Raw genomic sequence first — 20,905 nt, 5'->3', positions numbered from 1 at the left:
TGTGGTAATTGTTCGACTACACACTCGCTCAGCAAATTCTAGCACATGATATTTGCTACTCACAAGCTCCAACTTGGGATCTCCTATAATATTTGGGCTCGGATACACGTAGCCAAAAAGCATGATAAAACCGACAGATTCAGTATAATAAACATTATAGCTGGGTCAGAAGACTACAATTAGGGCTCCCGAAGCGGTGGTGGCGCAGTTATAGCGCAGTCCCAGCGCGTGCACCATCATTTGAACCTGTCGGGCAGTTTGGGAGCGAATGCCCCTCCCCCTCAGAGGCGCCATAGCAAACTCTAAGGACAAATCTAGTGCAAAGGAAACTCAGCATAAATTAATATCCCCATTAGCCGTAAGAATATAACATAAGTAATTAAAGACAAGAGTTCGAGGTTCTCAACGACGGCCTCTCCGCGGTGGTGCTGGTGGGGGAGCAAGAGGTGCCTGATTTCGCTCTTCTAAGAGTCGGCGCAAATTATCAAGTTGTGCGTTTGCAGCCATGAGGTTCCCATCCAATCCACGATGACCCGCCTGTGGGCCCATAAACAAGCGTTGTTGATATGGGTCATATACTCTGGGTGGGTGGAGTTGAACAAATGCCCGTTGCATAATCTGGGCCGGCTGTTGATGGGCAGGCCAGGCTACATGTACCCTCCAGCTGGGAGCATAGGCATAGCTAAGTTCCGAAGTGGGGGTGCAAGTCCAGCACGAAGTTGAGGTAGTGGCGGCGGAGGCGGGGGTGCTTGAGGTAAATCAACCGCGATATCCTCTTCTCGAATATCGGGGTTCAGTCTCCGGTATTCTTCCTGTGCGACTTCGGCAGCTTTTTTGACCTGTTGCATGTTAGCGATGGATATCAGAAATTTAGGAGCCTTACATCGTCAGCATGCCTTTGCTCAACCGATTCCCAGAGTGGGCACTAGGTACAAAAGAATCAGCAGGCTGAGTCATGAATCGGTAGAGACTACTATAAACCTTTTTAGAACTCGCCTATAGGAGTAGTTAGTATGGGACAAGTTTTATGGATGAATAGATGCTCACGTTCCGGGGTACTCCCTGTGGAGTCTATGGGCGAAAAGAATATTAGCACTAGAGTCAGACGCCAGCGGTAAAACACCCACTTGATCAAAGTGATCATAACCCTGGATAATCTTACGACAGACATAGCAAACCAGAGATCTACACCCAGGACAGGTCATTTTGTTGCAACCAGACTCCTTCACGAAATCTAGTAAAACTCTATCAGTGATACTTCAAAGTACAGTAGTGGGATAACACACTCTGATTGCACTTGGGACAGTTACGCATCAATGCTTTGGCTATTAAATGATGACAATTATGTACTATAATGGGTCAAAAATCAACACACGTACTCATGGCTTCTTCAATAGAATGTCTCCCGTCCAAGGCCTTGTCTTTTTCGGCCTCTATTCCGAATCGTTCGTTCAATAGGGAAGATCATACCCTCAATAAACAGCATACCTTCGCATGACTTTGGTAAATGATCCTGACTCAAGAGAATAAACACAAATACAAAATGTACATCCATAGGGACGCACCTCTTTCTTGCACTTGCGGCAACTAACAATACCACAAGAACTGTTCTCGCATCGGAATAGCCGCTCTTCTTCATTCTCAATCACAACTGCATACGAGCAAAAGGGGCAGCTTTCCAGTCCGTCAATTTGAGCCTGATTTTAGCCAAAGCGTCATCGAAACACGTTCAAACGAGAATGTGGCAAGAAGTAGGCTCACCAGCTCAATCTCTTTTTCTTGCTTAATTCGATGCCATAACTCGAGTGACTTGTCAGACAAGAACCGTTGGATCTCACTTTCCGCAAACGCCTGTTTACACCCAGACTGGTCCATGCATAACAACTCGGTTTTCCTGTTCCCAATACACTCTTCAGCCGACCGGCGAGCACAGTCCCGGCAGAACAGGTGCGCGTCAGGACATTGGATCATCCAAGACTATCATATTGGATGAGTTACGTGTGGGACGGGATTTTAAAAGGGAACATACAAATGGATAGTCCCCAAAGCAGCATCCGCATTCAAGGCCAGTTCCATTCTGTTCGCATTCTTCAAGCTCGGCTTTTTCGTCTACAAAATCTTGGTCAACGCAATCGTCACAACCACCAGGAGACCTACCAAGGTAACCGAGCAACCAAATGCGCTCGGCGTCAAAGTCCTCGCTCTTTGGAGGCGCCTTGCCTTTTCCACGAGATTTTTCGGTACGTTTAGAAGATTTCTTTACGAGAAATTTGGAGCCATCCTTGATATCTTCTTTCAGTACGATGAAAGTAGGAGCATAATGTGCCTTGTTGTTAAAAAATGCTTTTTTCACGCTTTCAAAAACAAAGGGTATCAAGCAACTGTCATGTGCGAAGACCAATGTACTCACTAATCTTTAGGTATGGTTGGAAAATCCACTCGAAGCAGGTGGTCCTAGATGAAACAAGTTGATCCCGAGGGCCAAATCGCGAAACGAGGCAAAACGCACCAACGCCACAGAAATATAGGCTGTATCCGTGATTGCCTCCCTATCATCAGCCATGTAATCGATTTTTGGCCGCTTGGGAATCGAGGTTACAACAGCTTCGCTCTTACGCTTGCCAGCCTTGGGATAATCTGGATGTTCCAACAAGTGAGAGATGATCACCGTGCTAACCTAAAATAAATCCAATCAAAACAGTTCAGAATCATTGTTCTCTCAGAACACTCACATCTTCGGAGCCACTGGCCATGTAATGAGCAACCAACGACTGCAGATGAGACTTGTCGACATTGGGGATAACATCTAGTACCTGCTGTATAGCAACTTCGACGGGGGTCTTCTGGAGGCTGGACTTCTACGATACGCCCAGATCCAGATCCACTCGCACTGGTTGGATATCGTCTACAGATACGGTCGACTTGTTGGAAACATGGTAGGGCTCGGAACCTCCAGGCACTCGCTCGTGGCGCCGGATTCCCTTTCGTTTGAACACACAGGCACATCGGGCTCTGGTTCAGGCGAAGAGGATATAACAATCACATCCTCTCCGTACATTTATACAAGCTGTTCGGATAGAGACAAGATAGGAAGACACAAGTGATGAACCTGAACAAAGAAACCCCAATGCAAATTCGGCGCAGTCACTAGAGACAATAAATTTCCATGTATTTCAGCGTTTCAGATAACTTTGAAGCCGTTGACGGAGCAAAATCAGGGCGTCGGAAATAAAGCGGTTGTGAAGACGGTATTGTAGTGGTCGTTGTGGATGTTCGGAATAAGAGCGCAAAGCCGGGCAGGATCGCCGTAAGGAACTGGACATGGCGTGTGGCTGTGCTCGCAATTAGAGTTATACACTCATATGTATCGATACAATTAATCATTTCTATCAAAAAGGACCGAATAAACCCCTTCATCAAATACCCAGCATCTCTCTAACCGAGGCCCTAACCTGCCGCTCGAATTCCTGGACCCTCTGATTAATAACGGATTCCAACCCACGATCATTATCAACTCACTGCCTTGTTCTCTCGGTAGAGTTTACAACAATCGACGTTTGCCCCGCTCTCAAGGTTCGGTTCTGTGATAAATGACAAGGTTTCGGCAGGAAGTGGCTAGCCGGGAACGGATGTAACTTACCTGCGAGCATAGATATTACACTTAGGAGCACTTTTTCCACGCTCTGTACCGGACTCCAGCGTTCCGATGCGAGCTCATACATATTCGGATCGTCTCCCGGGGAATGTAGTATTGAAATACAAACATTCCCGTCGGCGTAAACTGAAAATCGACGAAACACTTAGCGGCACGTCTGGTCCGAGCTCACTCGACCAACCATTCGGATGAAGCAGGGGCGGGTCAAATTTCATCTTGAACGGATTCAAAGGGTAATCACTAGGCTGTAGACACGAGCGTGATAGGGGGTTACGGTTGGGTCAAAATGTGCAACCAGGGAAATATCATAATCGCACTCACAAACTCTAGCTTCGCAACAAACACGCCTCCTTCCTTGTATGACGGTAAGACTTACACCTAGGCATAGTATTTCCATATACGACTCACATAGGGTGTGTCCTTAGGGCCGTTGATTAATGCCTCCCATTCGAAAAAGTTATCCTCCGAGATGGGGCCTAGGTGAATAAGTCAGGGTCAGATAGCGGCTTGTGGGGGAGAATGGGGCGGAACGTACCCGCTGTAAACATGCTATCCGGAACCATTGGTCGTGAGTTGTTTGTATTCAGTCCTAGGTACCATCATTAAGTCTATTTGCAGCAGGCTTTTCGTACGAGCGCTATACATACATGAGGCGGCGCAGGGCAGTTGCACTCTGAGATTTTTTGTTCATGGCTGATTGTATTCCGAGCTCAGTTCAAATCAAGAAGTGTGCCAAAGATATCAAGCAACAAACAGCAAGAGAGATACAATAGAATTACACACACGCAAGGGCAGAAACGGTGGTCGTCCTAGCTTGGGCGTTTCCCAAAAACACGTGACGTGTCTCGTTCTTGGACTTGGAGCTTGCCGGCATCGCCAATTCAGCCTCGGCTTACAAGCAACTGGCTTGTTGAGCCCGCCTTGGAACTCTAACTAACGCAATTACTCGAAATTAAACCGTACAGCAGGACAACATTGGCTAGACCCATAATGTCCAGTTCCGCCAAACCCTCGATCAAGTTCGCGTTGCTTGCCTACTCGGTCTACTGCTGGGTGGACGGCAGCGCCCGTACGCGAAATAATCCTAGTTCAGACTTCTCTATAGACCCTCTGCGTGAACCAGAATTAACACCGGTGAATGAAACTCGAGGATGGAAGGCGGTGTGGGAATGGATGCTGCGCAGTCGTGGATCGAGTATGAGCGAAGAAGAACAGTCGGCCTTGGGTAGGATGGATGCCATTGTAAGTACAAACACGACTGCGTATCACCACGTTCTCATCACATCGCCTACTGGGTAGACGGCTTTTTTGCTGTTCAACGTTATTCAGCGATTCTCATTTCATCCTGGTAGCATACAAACACCTTTCCTATTTCCCTTGTCAATCTCGACTTTGAAAGATGCTGGAAAACTACGCTGGAAGATCCTGGTCGTTACAGCCGCACTGCTATCTCTTGTACACGAAACCCAACGCGCGGCTCTGATCTACTTCCTACGGAGACGCCGAGAGAACCTAACGAACCAAATCCGGAAAGACCTTGCGAATATGCGGATTGGCCAAGTCGCGGTTCGCGGAGACAGCATCACGCTAGAACGACAAGAGGACGAAGACGAGGAGGAATGTCTCATTTGCTCTGGATCGGCGGAAACCATGTCGACCTCTAGCCACGCTGACACAAACACGACTCGCACAGGACCCCTTGAAGCATTCTGCACGATCGCACCCCAAAAGCACTTGGCGCACCGCCAATGTTTTCCGGTGGCACGCCGCATACCTCCAACAGTCTAGACACTCGCTCGGGAACCCAGTTAGCTTGAAGGAAGATTGTCCGGACTCGCAGTCCCCGCTCGAACAGCTGTTTATCCGCGCAGGCATCATCCTCCAAGCATCCGGGTTCGACTACATTGCAGCCAAACTGAAACGACCGGTCGGCTCTTCGTCTAATACAGACGGGGACAGCTTTACCATCCATCCATCAACCTCGCCCGTCTTAGCCACGCTCTACACGTCCACCCCACCCTGCCCGGGCTGTCGTTCCCAGTGTGCCTCAAATTCGTTGACAGTCGCCCGCCTTTGAATAATTCTAATAGCCACACGTCAGCCGACCCCACCGGTTATGCCGAACGACCCCGAGTCGTTATTCCTTTTACTTTTGTACACCGAGTTATAGGTTCCCGGTTCTGGCGTGCTTGGATCCGAATTGTGACCGGACGAACCATCTCAGCCTATTTTGGTTCTTTATTGTCTTTTATGACGGTTCTTGCAGCGATAACCAAAGTACGCGAGAACCCCACGTTGACGATTAACTTGTAAGAGGGGGGAGGGGCAGTGACAATGGGTTTGTTGGGTGGAGACAATGACTCGGTGTGTACATCTTTTTTTTTTCTCCTTCTTTCATAATTGTACCGGTGAACAGGTATATGTCCTTGTAATTATACCGGCGTGTAAATCCATCCGCAATTCCATCAACTTTATCCTTGAGAAAAACTATGATGTAGCGTTTCAGTCGTATCGATCGCCATTCCAGTACACTTCCCATCGCCAACAAGTAATTGACTCGGCGCCAAAAGGGAACAAACAACAGCCAGTTGAAGATCGAGGACAGACGGAGGGGGGAACTTGAATACAAATAGACAAATAGACAAATACAAAAAAGCCCCTTGTTCGACGTGGCTGAATCAACTTCCAAATATGGATCATTGACCGGCAACAAAAGTAGGTGTGATGTGAATACTTCACGCAGGCAGTGTGCCTGGATTGGTGAAATATCGTAAGGATGACCATGCCTAGTAAAAGAACAAGAAAAAAAAAGAGTAGGATTGCGTAAAATGTCAAAAAAGTGGCAAGACTGCAGCCTCACTCCAAGAAAGCCTAAGAAAGGATAAATGACACCAGAAACTCAGAATCCAAGGCTAGACTCGCAACAAGGATGATGATGGAGAGGATAGTGTCCATCACATGATAGCAGGACCCATGGCGAAAAACTCGCCATGCATAATGTAATGTAGTTATACAGTAGCCTGCCTATGCCCGATCGGATCGTGCCCTTGTGTTTAGTCTGGACACACTTGTGGACCTACCAGTTTATACCTGTCTCAGATGAGGTACAGTCTACCTTGGACACGCACGCGATCGGTTACACCAAACATTGGCCGAAAAGCAGCCCCACCCGGGAAACACATGATTTCCAGCTTTCCGAGTGATTTCCTTGGGCTGAGAGAGGAGAAGGAACAGAAAAATAGATCGCATTTTGAGCTCATTGCTGACTGACCGACTGACTGACCGGCATAAGCCGATAACTAGGCGTGTATCGATGGCGATGAAGGGAGGGGGACCATGTACATACACTAATACAGATACAAAATAGATAGCGGCTCAGCTGACCTGGGTTACCTGCCCCATACGTACCCCGCAAACAGTCACCGGACCTCTTGTCGATCACACGGCACCGAGGTTGTGCTCTTCGGAAATGATGCCTGCCAGGGTGGATCGATCTCTCTCTTTTTTTCTTTTTCTCCCCTTTGCGTGGTGATGGTACTCGTGGTATACACGCTATGGACCCCTGTTCCCCCATGGCATAAGATGTATATATGATCGCATGATGAATGGCCGGTCCTCGGCGATGCTCGGTATAAGCCCAGTGTCTGACGGTAGCGCTCGTGGCCGTTCGGGCTCGCAGGCAGCCGATGCACATGAATGAGCCCAAGCGTTGATTAATCTGGGCGTTAACGTACAGTACGAGACTGATACTGTACCACGCAGGCCGCCGTGCCGTTGGTGATTGATGGGTTATCGGACCGAACAGAGCGGTGCTTCTCAAGACGATGATACACACATGCTTCATTTCTATATCGCTCATGAATGGCCAAAGAAAAGGAGAAAAATAGACCATCGGTGTGAAATGAAATCGCGATGCGGTGCGTGTGCAATCTTGATCTGCTGGGCGCATAACGGGGGGAAATCTAGATGTATATAAATGAAATCTAGATGAGGCGCGCACTGCAATCCCCATGAATAGAAATAAGCCACTCAGCCGCGGTGCCGATCACTTGATTTTTTTCGGGAGAATGAACCAGAGTAAAGTGTAACACGCACGGAGAGGCGTTCCGACCTGGCCGATGAGCGAGTTCATACTTCTGTCTTTGTCATGAGCGTACATTCAACCTTTTTTCGGGGCGCCCAAATGAATCGAGGCGAAACATCGAAATATAGTTCCTTTTTCCCACTTGCACTAGCATACTCGCTGCTAATCGGACTCTGAACTCTCTTCCGGGTCGAACCTGGCCCGACGATCACGCGGGAGAGTGGGTCCAAGAGAGAGCGGGAGCATATTATTGGTGGGTAAGGCCAATTAGACCAGCATGATTGTAATTAAACTGTAACTGGTCCCGAACTGCTGTAATGCTCGTCACAACTGGGCCCGCCATCGAATGAAAAGTGTCGATCGCCGACGGGTCGGGAATTGGCAGGAACAAAACATGATCGCATGATGATGCTGTAGTACCCAATTTGGGAACAGATTATCGAAATGAGGATAGTACAAGGGGGGATAGGGAAATAGGGGAAATATCTAAATATATAGCTATTTCTGTCACGTCTGGGTGCTACTGCGGCTGCGTGCCACCGCCATCACAAAGATGGCCACATAGACGCTGGACCTGTCGTTGGCTCTCTCATCCGGCGAAGCAATCAAGAGGGGGCCCGTTGAGTCGGGTCAGGGATGGTGTTTGAAATGTGTACCATTGTCCTGGGCACAAGAGAGATCTGAACCATACGACGATGGGCTACAAATAAGGGCGACAGGAATGTGTTTTCCCCACATATCCTGTTGTCCCTTGCGCACGCACACACATACACGCTCTACCGCACAATGACTTTTGTCGACGGATTCTATCTCATCGACGAGACTGGTACGTTATACTTTGCCCATGATTACCGGCGCTTGGAGCTCACTGCTGTCCCAGGCTCGTTGACGACCACACAGTTCCGAGACGTCGAGGACCGACTGACGGTACGGCTTGACTGCACCATGAACCGACCAGGTGAGTTGACTGTGTTTTGTTTGATCGATTGTTGCTGACTTTAGCACAGAGCGAGCAGTTGTAATGCTGACGGTCTCTGGCGGAACACAGTCTCATCTAGTCAGTGCACCGGGGAGACCCGACTTTCACGGCACAATCGCACCCGATGCCGTCCTCGACTACGGCGCCAAGGGTGTCGCACTGGGCACCATTCAGTTCGGGCGCAACGCCATGCTCATGGAAGTACCTCCGCCGCTCCAGCATGACGTGCGTTCCATTCAGCTCTGCCATCCGTCACATTTCTAATTCATACACTCTATTCATAGATCTGGCAGCAGAAGTTCATAGGCAGTGATGGCATGGAATGTTGCTGACTTTAGCACAGAGCGAGCAGTTGTATGCTGACGGTCTCTGGCGGAACACAGTCTCATCTAGTCAGTGCACCGGGGAGACCCGACTTTCACGGCACAATCGCACCCGATGCCGTCCTCGACTACGGCGCCAAGGGTGTCGCACTGGGCACCATTCAGTTCGGGCGCAATGCCATGCTCATGGACAAGTACCTCCGCCGCTCCAGCATGACGTGCGTTCCATTCAGCTCCACCTGCCATCCGTCACATTTCTAATTCATACACTCTATTCATAGATCTGGCAGCAGAAAGTTCATAGGCAGTGATGGCATGGAATACAAATGGCAGTCCACGAGATGGGTGCGATTGGTCCGTGAGTATTGGTTTCTCCGGTCTGGTCATTTCAGCCTGCTTATTCTCGTTTCTAGTTGACTAATGCTGCGGGCTATCATGTTGCCGATTACACCTTGTCCGATGTTCTCATCCCCGGCGACGCACCTCGTGCTTGAATATCTGCGGCAGCTGGATCCATCTCAGTGTCGGTACGTTTACTCCATCCCATCTATTTTGGTCCCATTCTCATTTCCATTCTTAGAAATCATCGCATCCCTTACTATAATGCGACACATTGCCCAATACCGTCTCTAATTTCTCCTTCGGCATCGATCCAAAACCGCCCTGCTACACCCGCCCTAATTTGTACTACCCCTCAGCAACCATCGCATGTACCCATTCACGCACTGTACTTGTATTTCTACCACACGCATTTTCTCCTTTCCTGTTTCCACGAACGCTTTGTGTCTCTGTCTTTGTTACCCCCCTGCTCGGAACCTTGTAATCTCTCTTGTGTGTGTGTTTTGCTTTCGATGTAAATTCGGTTTGGATGAGTGTAATACCTTGGCTTTTGACGAACTTGATGACCTCTTTATTTTTTACCACATTTGATGCGTGACTTGCGAGCGATTTGTGTGAACGCATGGCTCGACTCAACATTCCCATTCTCATCGTCGCAGTCGCCGTCCGGTACGGGCCAACCCCCCACGCGCCGGCTACCTAACAGCCCTTTCGTCCGAAATGAATTCCATCCCTTGCCCCTGTCTATCTCTCCCTCCCTCCACCTTCTACGATCTATCTATCCACATCTCTTCGACTTCCACAAACAAGGTTCATACCGGTGAATTCAAAGCACATCGTCTTATCGCGATGGACACCCGCGTTCACCATCTCACCATACTACTTCTATTACTGTATACTGTATACTGTGTACCCGTAGAGCACAACTGAAGATCCCGGTCTCTCTTCCCTTCCTCTTCCCCCTCGTAACAAACAAACGATCGTTCCCGGGCTTTACCATCCTATCGTCCTGGGCAGTACCTCTTGGAATTCGGAATTCGGGCTCGGCCGGAGGAACGGATAATATAACTCACGATAAGATTACGGCTTTCTATATATGACCATGCCTTTGCTTTGAGAGGGGAGGGAGGGGGACACCAGAAGAACAAAGAAAGAAAGAAAAGAAAGAAAAACGAATAAACAAGAAATCGAGATAAGATCTTCGTATTACAATTAACATGTATCCCCCCCCCCTCCCGATTTCCATTACCTGGAAGAATCGCCCCATTAAGATTCAGTGGCTTTTGATTTCGTTGGTCTTCCTTCCCCCTCTCTGCTCCTCCCGCCAAATTGTCGGGTTATATTTACTTTTGAATTTATATCAAGTCCTGGTCGCGCGCGCGTGTGTCTGTGTGTGCATACCCAAGGCTGAGTTAAATGACGGGATTATTGCGGGTGGGTGGCACGTCATTTTTGGGCGCCGAGCAGCGTTCCTTTCTCATGGCGCCAGAAAACGAAAAGAAAAAAGAAAAGAGAGGGAAAAAAACGCCTTGCGTGCACGCGTATATAGCCGTGTACGTGAGTGCGGTTAGTAAGAGAGAGTAAAAGATATGAATAGAGAGAGGAGCGTTCTTAGGCTTATAGGGGCTCGAGGCGCCTCGTAAACACGTACGGGATATCGCGTAACGCATTCGTGTCCGCGCGCGTTCGGGCAATACAGAGTGCGCGTCATGACCATAGACTGAGCGCATAACGTACCACGTTGTACTTGTGCCATGACAATACACGTATGTATGTACGTACGTGCATTACGCCAAGTACGATGACCAGCTAGCTGGTGTTTGTTTCCTTATCCCCAACCCCCAACCCCCCACACGTACACATGCACGTACATCCCTCAAGCCAATCGTATTGTCATTTTACCCCACAGATATATGACTACATACAATGGGTGGCACAGAATTTGTCGCCTCTGCTACTCAACTCACCCCCGCCCCTGAAAGCCTTTTTCGACCAGATCGGGCTCACTTGAGCTGTTAGGGTTCCCAGCTGCCCAGCTGCGTGTACAGCAGTATCGACTATCGGGCTCTCCGGGCCAAGGAGGCTGTTAAACTCTGGGCAATCCCAATCCCGCTTGGCTCGGTCATGGGGTCTAGAAATAACAGCATCGGGGACACGTAAGGACCACACGTCCATGGACACGTATACATATCGGGGAGGGAGGGGAGACAACTGCTGTTCTAGCGCAGGCTTAGGGGGAAGGGAGACTCCGGAAGAATATCTCTCTCTGTGTCTATCTCTCTCCGAGCGTGATGGTGACTAGACCGGACTACTGGAACAGAACAGAACACAGGCAAAACATTCGTCATTTGAAGTCGTGGGCCCATGACGGTTGCGGATATCCGAGGCCGAGCTTAGATACGGACAAGCTTTTTGGCTTTGGATACTTTGGGGTAGGTCCAAAGATGTTAACTTGTGCCACTGGCGGGTACTTGTGAGCTGCGGCACCGAGGACTTCCAGGGCCCGATTCCGACATCCCTCTTCTCCTTCAAGTTCAAACTCAGCTGTGGTTGGGAGGAGACTATGGTAATGATGAAACGGTACCGATACCTGGTCGCTGACTGTTCGAATTCAGGATCATCAATCCTTTGGGACCTGGGGCACACGTTTAATTTCGGTTTTGGAAAAGATGGACAGGATATATTGGTCTTATTAATGCTGTCCTGATGTAATGGACACGACGACGTGGGATGGCTAAATTACTCCTTTCGCGCACATAGTTAATCTTAAAGAAAACCAATTACAGCTAGTAGTTTGGGTGACTAACGGCAACAATCCGGATGGATAGCGCTAGCATTTCGAAGATATCTGGCCGAATACGGCACTACAAGTGACATCGCATCCAGGACTAGCTTAATCTAAGAAGGCAGCCCGATGTTGAGTCGGGAGGCGCCGAACCTCCGCTCCTGGTCCCTGGACTTCCGGTTCTCGAGCCGACCAAGGAGCCGCCGGCACCCTTTCTCACGCTTCGTAGAAGGACGGTAACACTGTATGACCGAAGGTTGCATGTTACGGCCCCTGTATTGTGGGCTACCGGTCATCTCGGTTCGCGCAAAGAACAAAACTAGACCCATGATTATTAAGGAGTGATTGAAGGTTGCGGACGTTGCCGTGCACACCACAGGAATCATCCAACTAGTACTCTAGCGAAAAGAGCGCGTTTTACGATGTTTACATTGGTTCAAATGATATCAAGCGCCGGGTGGTGGATGGTGTAACTAATGATTAAATGAATTGCGTGATTTATTGACCTTATCCTTGTTGAGAGTATCCTAGCTGTTGGAAGTTAACCGAATCAGCCATGGCAAGTAACCTATCTCGCATTCCCTTCAATCGTGTTGCCACCTTGTCTTCATTTGGAGAACCCTCGGGCTTCAGCGTGGACGCAAACGCATCGCCTCGGACCCAGTCCACCTGGTGCTGTAAAATCATTCGGGCCCGTCGGTTGCCGCCTCGGATGTCACCCATATTGGCATGGAGTGTGGCTCGCTTCAGTCAGGATGATATGCGGCTGTATGCAGTATATTATTTTGATAAAATACCGTATCTCCGGCTGTGCGATTCTATTTTATTATACTATATGCGCATAAATTGAATTTTAGACCAACCTTTAAGTTTGACACAAATTGCTCCAGGCATGTCCATAGGATCTTCAGGAGCCTCTTGTGTCGATGATAGCAGCCTCTGTTCCGGCGTTCTGGGCTCGCGGTGGGACCCTGGTACAACGAACAGGCATGCATCATCGTACAGTGCGCTACCGACCAGCACTCGGTCTTCTGATAGGATCGCATTATGACCAGACTCACGTGTTCCACTGCACCTGTGCGCACAAAAGTCTCAGCCAAGACTTATTTTGCTGTCGCAGAATACGAATCTCACGCCATAAAAGTTGGTTTTCAGAGCTGCTATTTCCTCTTCGAGAGTTGCCGTTTCGGGTATCATCTCTATGCCATCGCAACGCAAATGTGTGTCGATCCGGATTAATGAGAAGATTGAATAATTCTTCGATGAGGAAATATGACAAATAAGATGGAGAACGTCAATCTTTATGACAAACAACCCCAGAATGAACATCGAGTGGCTAGGCTCACCCATTTGGACATCTTCTTCCTTACACCTCAAGAGCGAGGTCGCGGCCCCAACGAGTGCCTCGGACCCGTACCATCGCACGAATATGGGTTCATGGAGGTCTGGATGCATGATATGCTGCACTCCCCACGAGTCGGGTTCATCCCCAACAAATGGGGGAAACTGTTTCCCCACGATACGTCGATGTGGCCATTCTCCCGCCCGAGTTTTGGCCACCACGCGATCACATGCCTCCCGAAACGCGGGGAGCTCGTTCTCATCGATAAGTCCAGAGATAAACACGTATCCATCTCGGGCATATGCGTCTTTCTGATCCTGTGAGAGTGTCGAAAGCGGTTTGTATGCGGCCATGATGGTCGAGGGGGTTGGAGTTATCGAATGTATCCACGGATTGCTCCGGCGGATGAGCGTCGGTTCGGATTCAAATCATCTCACGGCGCTTCTCGTCCTCGATTGCTTGTTACAGGGCAAGTTTGACCGGTCTCGTGCTAGAACGGTATCTAACCGAATTACGATGTCTAGTAGTCGAAACAGATCTCTACTGAATACAAGGGAATTCTGGCTGGTTTGCTCATGATCTGCTAGTTTCCTTTGTCTCAATGGTCTATATCGCTTCGTGGAACGAGTTTCAAGAGGCTGCAGAGGCACTCTACACCAAGTCTCCAACCCGAGCAAGTCTCTACAGCTTTGTCTCTAGACTCCTGGACTAATACTAGATATGCTAGACGAGATATGTCGTAAAATGGAAGCCTGCATTGGGTGTACTCGTATTGAAGATCACAGATGATGAGACAGTACGTTTGACCTCGACACCTATCCCACCTTTCAATCATACCTTGCCACTTGATTGACGTTTGTTCATAGTGCCTGAAATTTCGCACACACTCATCCATCATGCTCGGTCGATTCGAGACTCTCAATCTCGAGTTGATGCGAAAGATGCAAAATAGGACAGCACCCCACCACCAGCCATACTTGAAACAGCAGCTGCGACCCAGTCGGATTCGGCCGCTGCATCTTCGGTTCCTACTGCCGGTGCAGGGGGGGCGAAGAGAAAAAGCCAAAGAAAAAGAAATAGATGTATGTTCTATATTTGTCAATATACCGCGCTATCGATTTTTTTCTGCATCAAGTGCACGTCAATCATCGGATGCTACTCCGGCAAATCGAGTGATCGGCTCAGGACAAAGGGCGTGCCGTGAGATAAGTGTGGCAGGAGTTGTCTTTCGCCGGTGAATGCGATTTCTATTTGGGTCCGCGTATGATCGTATCTGTTACAGCACTCGGGTATGACGGTACACGGTACGATTTGAACTCCGACTGTCAACCCAAGTGCTCAAGTACCGTAATGCTGGAATACGCCTACTTGCTTCACCAGAACTTCGGAATGTTTTCGGAGTAGGGAGTGAATCTCATTAAGAAAGTAAGGCTCTTGTGCGGTATGAATACCTATTCGGGTCATCAGCGCGAGTCAGTTCGACAAGAACGTCAATCAGCCTTGAGTAGCTACGAGCCTAAAGTCTATTGTTTAATTTTCTTCAATTAAAAATGTGGCGAATGTGGCTATATGATCATATGGATCCTTCGTGACTTAGGTTTTATCAACCGTCATCGGCTTCATCCGCGTCGTCCTCTTCGTCATCATCGTCGGCACCTTCCCCTCTTTGTGGTCTCAAATTGAATACTTGCTCGCATAAGATATCGATTCGAACGAGTCCCGATGCCGTCCCAGAGGCCAAGACACCTGCCTGAGCAAGGCGACTGGGCTGCCATGCTGCACAATGAATACCTACGCGTGGTTGTTTATTAATGGCATTGGGAGTAATCGGTGAAGTAGGGCAAAATTGCCTCTCGACAAAAGGGGGACTGATGCATGTAAACTCACCAATCACAGGCTCCCAAGTTCCAAATCCGTCTCGCTCGCGCTCTGCCGTTGCACGTTGGCTCGCAGTTGCATCAGTGGGCGCTAGCCCCTGCGGAACTCCCCGAGTCTTACTCAGATGACGATAATCCTTGTGGTCCTATTCAAAATTATCAGCCGGCGCGACAGCGATTCACCAGAACTAGGCTTACACGAGGAACTAACATGTCCAGCATCCGAAGTTCGCTTGTATGGCGATTGAAGTCCATTCGATAGGCAGTATGAATAAAAGACGGCTGCGCCCGGAATGTCAGATAAGCGTGGTATTCAATTTTGTCGTTATCAGCCCATTCACCATCGCCGACCCCTTTCTAGCATATTTCAGTAGATTGGCAATAGTGAGGGTACCGTCCGAACTCGCGACCGCGACTTGGGGATGCAAATCAGATGTTGCGATGTCCTTTCGATCAGACATCAGCATCTGTCTGTTTGGGGCCATTCGGGATAACCTACCCAGATGGGCCCTCGGGACTCAGTCACATTGTGTCCGCGACCGAGTACGAGTGGATGGAGCCCTGTGTACTTGATCATGTTTTCGTGTTCGTTTGAGATGATTCCTGCGCCATACGCGCTGAAAGCTACAGCCTGGATGACATCTTGAGCGACAATTGGTCAGCCTGGGCCCAGTCTGACCCCTAAACGTCGCGTACCTCGGCATCGGTACATACTGACAGGCATTCCGCCAGGATGGCGGAGGTCAGTCACGTATATGTGCCCGTCAAATCCACCCGAAACAACCATGTGTGGGTCTTCATCGGGCTCAGTAGGAAGCCGAATCCATTTCACCGACTGGACCCGCGATTGATGTACGTAGGTATAATGCGTAGGTAGGATAGAGAGTCCTACAGCTAAGTAAGCAATCATATATGTGGGCAACCTTGCAGGGTAGCTAACCTTGCGGGTCAGGTGTTCCTTGGATACAAGATTTGAGATTGTATGCAATGATATGACCTACACGCCATTTATTTTAATGATTGCTTCCCTCAAAGCAATGTCTTTGGCTCACCATTTGAGCATCCCATAGCCACAACCTCGCTATTTCCCCAGTCCATGTACGTAAAACGTGCGTCAGGGAGCGCAAGATGTACCAGTGGTCTTGTTAATCGAACTAGAGAAAATGAGCAATACCTGGGACAGGGTTCTACTTCTGGACATACCATACGCAGGCCCACTCTCGGTTTTAAAATCTTCTGGATCAGGGATTTTATATATCCCAACAGTACCGTCTCCAAAAAGGCCACCCAAAATGCCAAGTTTTCGCACGGTACCGCTGGTAGGCTGGGTAAATGGTCAGGCTACCCCTCCCTCTCCAAAAAAAGGAATACTGCGCACCTTATCCTCGTCGTTTGTAGGCAATGGACACCATTTGAGCAATCTTGCTGGTGGTACATCCAGGCAAAGCACCAAGGCGCAAGACGCCTCTCCTAAGTCTGTCTTGTCCGTTGGCGTCTTGCTTGGCCCGAAGCGCCATATCTGAACGGCGCTTTTTGAAGAAGCGGAAGACAAAGCGCCCGCAGATTCCTTTGACGTCGGTGGAATGGTTGAGATCGCAAGGTATTGTGAGTAATTATGTTCTGCAAAGCGTCAAGTATTGAAAAAGCGCAAGTTTTCGACTTACCAGCTGTAAACCTTTCCGATGTAGGACACCAGTCTAGCCCCCAGACAGGATTACCTGCGTTGAACGTCAACGCCTGGCTGCTGGGCCAAAAATTGTCTAGTTTCTTCAGGTTTAGTTGGCAAACACCACTCTATCAAATAACAAGCGACACACTTACCCAGCCTTTGTGTCTTGAACAGTTCTATTTCGGCCATCTTTTGATCTCCGAGTGGTCCCATCAAGCATTTCACCGTGTCTATTCCGCTGTTAACGAAGGAAGCTACGTCGCTAAAATTTAATTTAAGCAATAATAATAGGTAGCTAATGGACAAACTCACCTCGATTGTAAGAGTTCATAATCCGTATGTTGAATAACAACATCTTGATAGACTACAGGTCGCTTCTCCTTGGCCTCTTTGAAGCACCCCAAGTCTTCACAGGCCTCCAATATGGGTCCAGCCCCTATGTTCGTCCCCAAATAATCCCGAGCCTTTCTCGTGCTAATTACATCCCGTTCCCCGGTCTCTTGAACCAAAATTTGCTCTTCAAATAGCCCGTGGGTTTTAGTATACCCAGGAGCAAGGCGAACTGCAGGGTCTGGAAAGAATGCTGGGCAAGGTCTGGTGCGCGCATTTGCTTCGCGAGCAACCGAACGGGGAACATGCCTGGTTTTAGTTGTGAAGTTTTTTGGTATAATTTCGGAATTCGCTTCTGGCTCTACGGTTCGCTGGACACCTGCGGTTTGGACTAGGTTGGCATTATGGTAAGGCGGCCCCGAGCTTGTTGTCTCCCCATCCGCGCCGGTGTTGGTATTATTATCCGATTCACGTCCATTTGATGTCAAAGCTGGGCTGCCTGAGCAATCAGTACAAGAGCCATATTGATAGCTTACCTTGGTTCCCGGTCCTTGAACGGGTCGACGATTCGGGTTGCTCTTCTACCAGTTCTGTGTATGAGACTTTATTGGTTTTTCTGGCAGACCTCCTCGACATTATTAAAGCTAGACACCCGTAAATTTCAGACTTGGTCCAATGACAATCGCCGGAGAATGCGTTACGATGGACGAAATGAACAAAGTCAACAAGCGGGTGGTTGATCACTCAGTAAGCGCGCGCTTGCTGCATTTAGGCACGTCATCAAATCTAAATAAATTCTGGTTCCTACCTCAGTATTACCAGACTCATCCGACAATGTCTCAAGTAGATCTTGCGTCGCTCGTTGACTTTAACAAGCGCTCGTTCTGGGTCTCGGTAGGAACGATTCTATGGAACCCTCTGTTCTGGAATTGCGTAGCGCAGAATGGTGTGGATTATATTTCTAAAACTTACGTTGCCATGATTGACGTTTGTCTTCTTAGAATACCACAACAAGACAATTACAAAAACATTACGTGGAAATAGATACCTCGGTTGCTACCTGTTGGCTATAACCATCTTCTCCCTGGGAATGTTCCGAGACGCAATGTGAGTCTGTGTTGTTATTTGACGTGTCATTTCATCTCACTCTTAGCGCGTGTCTTCTTTCCCGTGTCACAGGTACCATAACGCTCTCAAAGAACAACCGGCAAGTGACCTCATCAATCCGGCTATTGCGAAACCTCTCGCAGCTGTACTTTTCGTAGTGGGCCAGACATTCGTCTTGACTTCTACATGGGCCTTGGGGATAACTGGTCAGTGTCCTACTACGCTACATACGCACCGTGTATTTAGTCATTATTTGTTCCTACCAAAGGAACTTTCTTGGGCGATTACTTTGGAATCCTAATGTCTGAACGCGTCACTGGGTTCCCCTTCAATGTTGTGGAGAACCCGATGTACGTTGGGAGCACCATGTGCTTCGCTGCTACTGCCTTGTGGTACTCGTCTCCTGCTGGGCTCCTCCTAACGTTGTTGGTGCACATTGTGTATTCCATCGCACTTCGCTATGAGGGGTATGTGTATTTCTGATAGGCATGCATGCAAGTATCAATACTGACCATGATGTTCCAGTCCTTTCACAACCATGATCTACTCTCGAGCTGCGAAGCAGTCCAAGGCACAGTAAATAACCAACAAGTTCCAAGGCGCTCAACCGTCTAATCAGTTGGTTCAATTTTGAAATCCTAATACGAATCCTGCCATGACTCCTTACGATCCTTCAACGCATCGTATACAAAATGTATCCATAGAGTTCTAGGCAATAGACTAGTTTGTACCTCTTGCTTCGTCCCTATGTATTGGTCCTAGAGGTGTTCTATTTATCCATAAACATAAACCTGCGCTAGATACAGGTTTCTTCACAGTTCAAACCACTCTACGGTCGGTCATTACCCGAACAATACACCCAGTACCAGCAAGCTCGGTTAACTAGGACAGATCAGAATAGGACTTTATCGCACAGATCAATAGGACTCACCTTCTCGTGCCATGTCAAAAGGACGCTGCTATTCACTTCCACTGTTGCCTCGTTCTGCAATGCCATCCCCTTGTATAGATATTTCATCAACGTATCATGTTGTTCGGGTTCGAGCGAGCGGAGAATATTAGGTATATCAGCTGCTTTAGTGGATGCGAGGACGAGAAAGACCGAAGAAGTAGTCGCAGCCTAAATAGATGTTAAATACGATCGGAAGGACTCGAGAGATGGGTGGGGGCCCACGGACCTTGGCCTCCTCAGCTTCAACCCCGTATGGAGGATCCGTAAGTATCAATGATAGTGCCCCTTGGGTGTCTCCCCTAAATGGAACATGGGTCGATTAGTGTGATCCTTCGTTGGGAGAAAGGCGAAGGGTCTCCAGTTCACCGAAACTGAGGGTAGGGATACGTGCAGGCCTCAATGTCGTGTTATAGAATACAAAGACTCTGCAACTCGGATAAAGTAATCAAATCAGTTACTCACTTACTCAATGCCGTCCTAACCTGCCCAGTCTTGGCCTTTGCATCCGCCAACGCGCCATCAGGTCCACGAGGATCGGGGTCATACAGATCCGTAGCTAACAAAACATCTTCCTCAAGTTTGTCCACATCAATCTTACGGAATGCAGTATCGGCCATGGTGTCGCGTAAAGTGAGGTAGGCGTGGGCTATGTAATGGTGGGCGCGGGTGGGATTGGTAAAGCACAGCCACCGATGAAAGGCATGCGAGCGCCTGGCGCTTGACCAAGTGGCTGGGTGTGGCTATCTTTCAATCCATTTAAAGGCCATTAAATAAACTCTATTAGGTATAAGAAATATAAATGCTCTAATCATGATCGGATTTACTGGTCCCTTTCGGGTATCTATGGTACGAAACGGTGGCTAATGCAATCGAGGAGCCAGTTTCGCTGCTGGAATCCAGGCGACTTCGGCTTGAATCGGCAAAGCGATGAAGAGAAAGCGACATGCGGCTACATATCACACTGGATAAGGTTCCTAAGATCCTGTGGTAATGTTAAGTTATACTTCCTAAGGGCCGAAGTCTCGCTGAGAAAACTTACGCAGATCCACTGAATGGAAGCCTGACTGCTTCGATTGTAGCGCTAATGCATGCAAAAAGCATCAAGCAAAGTAGTACGACGAAATACAGTGTACCACTAAAATACGGAGCACCGTGGTACTCGTATCAGTTCTGAAACTCGGTCAGAGATAGCACACGTACTTTTGAGCCAACCGTTTAGTCAGCGGCGTTGTTCCGTGCTCTCTACTTATTTTAAACACTATCCAACATGTCAATGAGAATACGAGAGCTTCATAAATGGCGGGAGCTAGATAAATGCCCCACAGCCACGAAGGCAGAAGAACCGTGCAGCCGGTAAGTACAGTAGGTACTGGACGTTCCTTGAAGGTTAATAGACAGGGAGAGCGCATTTATTCGCAAACTTACGAGGATTTGTAGGAAATTCTGATCGCTTTGTTCTAGAA

General features: G+C 48.6%; 7 protein-coding genes across 7 annotated transcripts; 3 read left to right on the top strand and 4 right to left on the bottom strand.

Annotated features, from left to right (window-relative positions):
* Nucleotides 1-402: 402 nt before the first annotated feature.
* Nucleotides 403-4,218, bottom strand: RhiXN_12142 (ubiquitin-conjugating enzyme; the record flags this gene model as incomplete). Its single annotated transcript, XM_043331957.1, has 23 exons — nucleotides 403-580; nucleotides 658-839; nucleotides 884-925; nucleotides 982-996; nucleotides 1,048-1,071; nucleotides 1,128-1,234; nucleotides 1,287-1,325; nucleotides 1,380-1,433; nucleotides 1,489-1,513; nucleotides 1,566-1,697; nucleotides 1,762-1,977; nucleotides 2,030-2,109; nucleotides 2,158-2,354; nucleotides 2,411-2,454; nucleotides 2,510-2,677; nucleotides 2,733-2,858; nucleotides 3,453-3,467; nucleotides 3,520-3,581; nucleotides 3,641-3,781; nucleotides 3,837-3,900; nucleotides 3,977-4,009; nucleotides 4,064-4,131; nucleotides 4,191-4,218. 23 exons carry the CDS (start codon nucleotides 4,216-4,218, stop codon nucleotides 403-405), a joined length of 2,040 nt encoding a protein of 679 aa, XP_043186718.1.
* Nucleotides 4,219-4,645: 427 nt separating this feature from the next.
* Nucleotides 4,646-5,968, top strand: RhiXN_12141 (uncharacterized protein; the record flags this gene model as incomplete). Its single annotated transcript, XM_043331956.1, has 4 exons — nucleotides 4,646-4,897; nucleotides 4,955-5,405; nucleotides 5,464-5,695; nucleotides 5,746-5,968. The coding sequence occupies 4 exons, from the start codon at nucleotides 4,646-4,648 to the stop codon at nucleotides 5,966-5,968; spliced, it is 1,158 nt and encodes a 385-aa protein (XP_043186717.1).
* Nucleotides 5,969-8,525: 2,557 nt separating this feature from the next.
* RhiXN_12140 (uncharacterized protein) lies at nucleotides 8,526-9,535 on the top strand (the record flags this gene model as incomplete). Its single annotated transcript, XM_043331955.1, has 7 exons — nucleotides 8,526-8,565; nucleotides 8,620-8,697; nucleotides 8,747-8,943; nucleotides 9,003-9,042; nucleotides 9,112-9,259; nucleotides 9,323-9,395; nucleotides 9,455-9,535. The coding sequence occupies 7 exons, from the start codon at nucleotides 8,526-8,528 to the stop codon at nucleotides 9,533-9,535; spliced, it is 657 nt and encodes a 218-aa protein (XP_043186716.1).
* Nucleotides 9,536-12,672: 3,137 nt separating this feature from the next.
* RhiXN_12139 (phytanoyl-CoA dioxygenase) lies at nucleotides 12,673-13,860 on the bottom strand (the record flags this gene model as incomplete). The annotated part of the gene is made up of 5 exons (XM_043331954.1): nucleotides 12,673-12,909; nucleotides 12,963-12,973; nucleotides 13,029-13,174; nucleotides 13,227-13,240; nucleotides 13,300-13,860. The coding sequence occupies 5 exons, from the start codon at nucleotides 13,858-13,860 to the stop codon at nucleotides 12,673-12,675; spliced, it is 969 nt and encodes a 322-aa protein (XP_043186715.1).
* Nucleotides 13,861-15,110: 1,250 nt separating this feature from the next.
* RhiXN_12138 (WD domain, G-beta repeat protein) lies at nucleotides 15,111-18,019 on the bottom strand (the record flags this gene model as incomplete). Its single annotated transcript, XM_043331953.1, has 13 exons — nucleotides 15,111-15,530; nucleotides 15,583-15,666; nucleotides 15,726-15,830; nucleotides 15,884-16,026; nucleotides 16,081-16,272; nucleotides 16,325-16,381; nucleotides 16,437-16,538; nucleotides 16,588-16,708; nucleotides 16,763-17,004; nucleotides 17,049-17,144; nucleotides 17,206-17,315; nucleotides 17,366-17,873; nucleotides 17,920-18,019. 13 exons carry the CDS (start codon nucleotides 18,017-18,019, stop codon nucleotides 15,111-15,113), a joined length of 2,280 nt encoding a protein of 759 aa, XP_043186714.1.
* Nucleotides 18,020-18,085: 66 nt separating this feature from the next.
* On the top strand, nucleotides 18,086-19,070 carry RhiXN_12137 (methylene-fatty-acyl-phospholipid synthase; the record flags this gene model as incomplete). The annotated part of the gene is made up of 6 exons (XM_043331952.1): nucleotides 18,086-18,130; nucleotides 18,197-18,329; nucleotides 18,385-18,490; nucleotides 18,563-18,696; nucleotides 18,759-18,957; nucleotides 19,016-19,070. The coding sequence occupies 6 exons, from the start codon at nucleotides 18,086-18,088 to the stop codon at nucleotides 19,068-19,070; spliced, it is 672 nt and encodes a 223-aa protein (XP_043186713.1).
* Nucleotides 19,071-19,309: 239 nt separating this feature from the next.
* On the bottom strand, nucleotides 19,310-20,059 carry RhiXN_12136 (actin-related protein 2/3 complex subunit 5; the record flags this gene model as incomplete). The annotated part of the gene is made up of 4 exons (XM_043331951.1): nucleotides 19,310-19,372; nucleotides 19,422-19,610; nucleotides 19,669-19,741; nucleotides 19,905-20,059. The coding sequence occupies 4 exons, from the start codon at nucleotides 20,057-20,059 to the stop codon at nucleotides 19,310-19,312; spliced, it is 480 nt and encodes a 159-aa protein (XP_043186712.1).
* Nucleotides 20,060-20,905: the final 846 nt, after the last annotated feature.

Source organism: Rhizoctonia solani, chromosome 15, assembly GCF_016906535.1.
Source record: "Rhizoctonia solani chromosome 15, complete sequence".
In the NCBI taxonomy this organism is placed as follows: Eukaryota; Fungi; Basidiomycota; class Agaricomycetes; order Cantharellales; family Ceratobasidiaceae; genus Rhizoctonia; species Rhizoctonia solani.
Note: the sequence above shows the minus strand (reverse complement) of the source record. Positions and strands in the feature narration are given on the sequence as shown.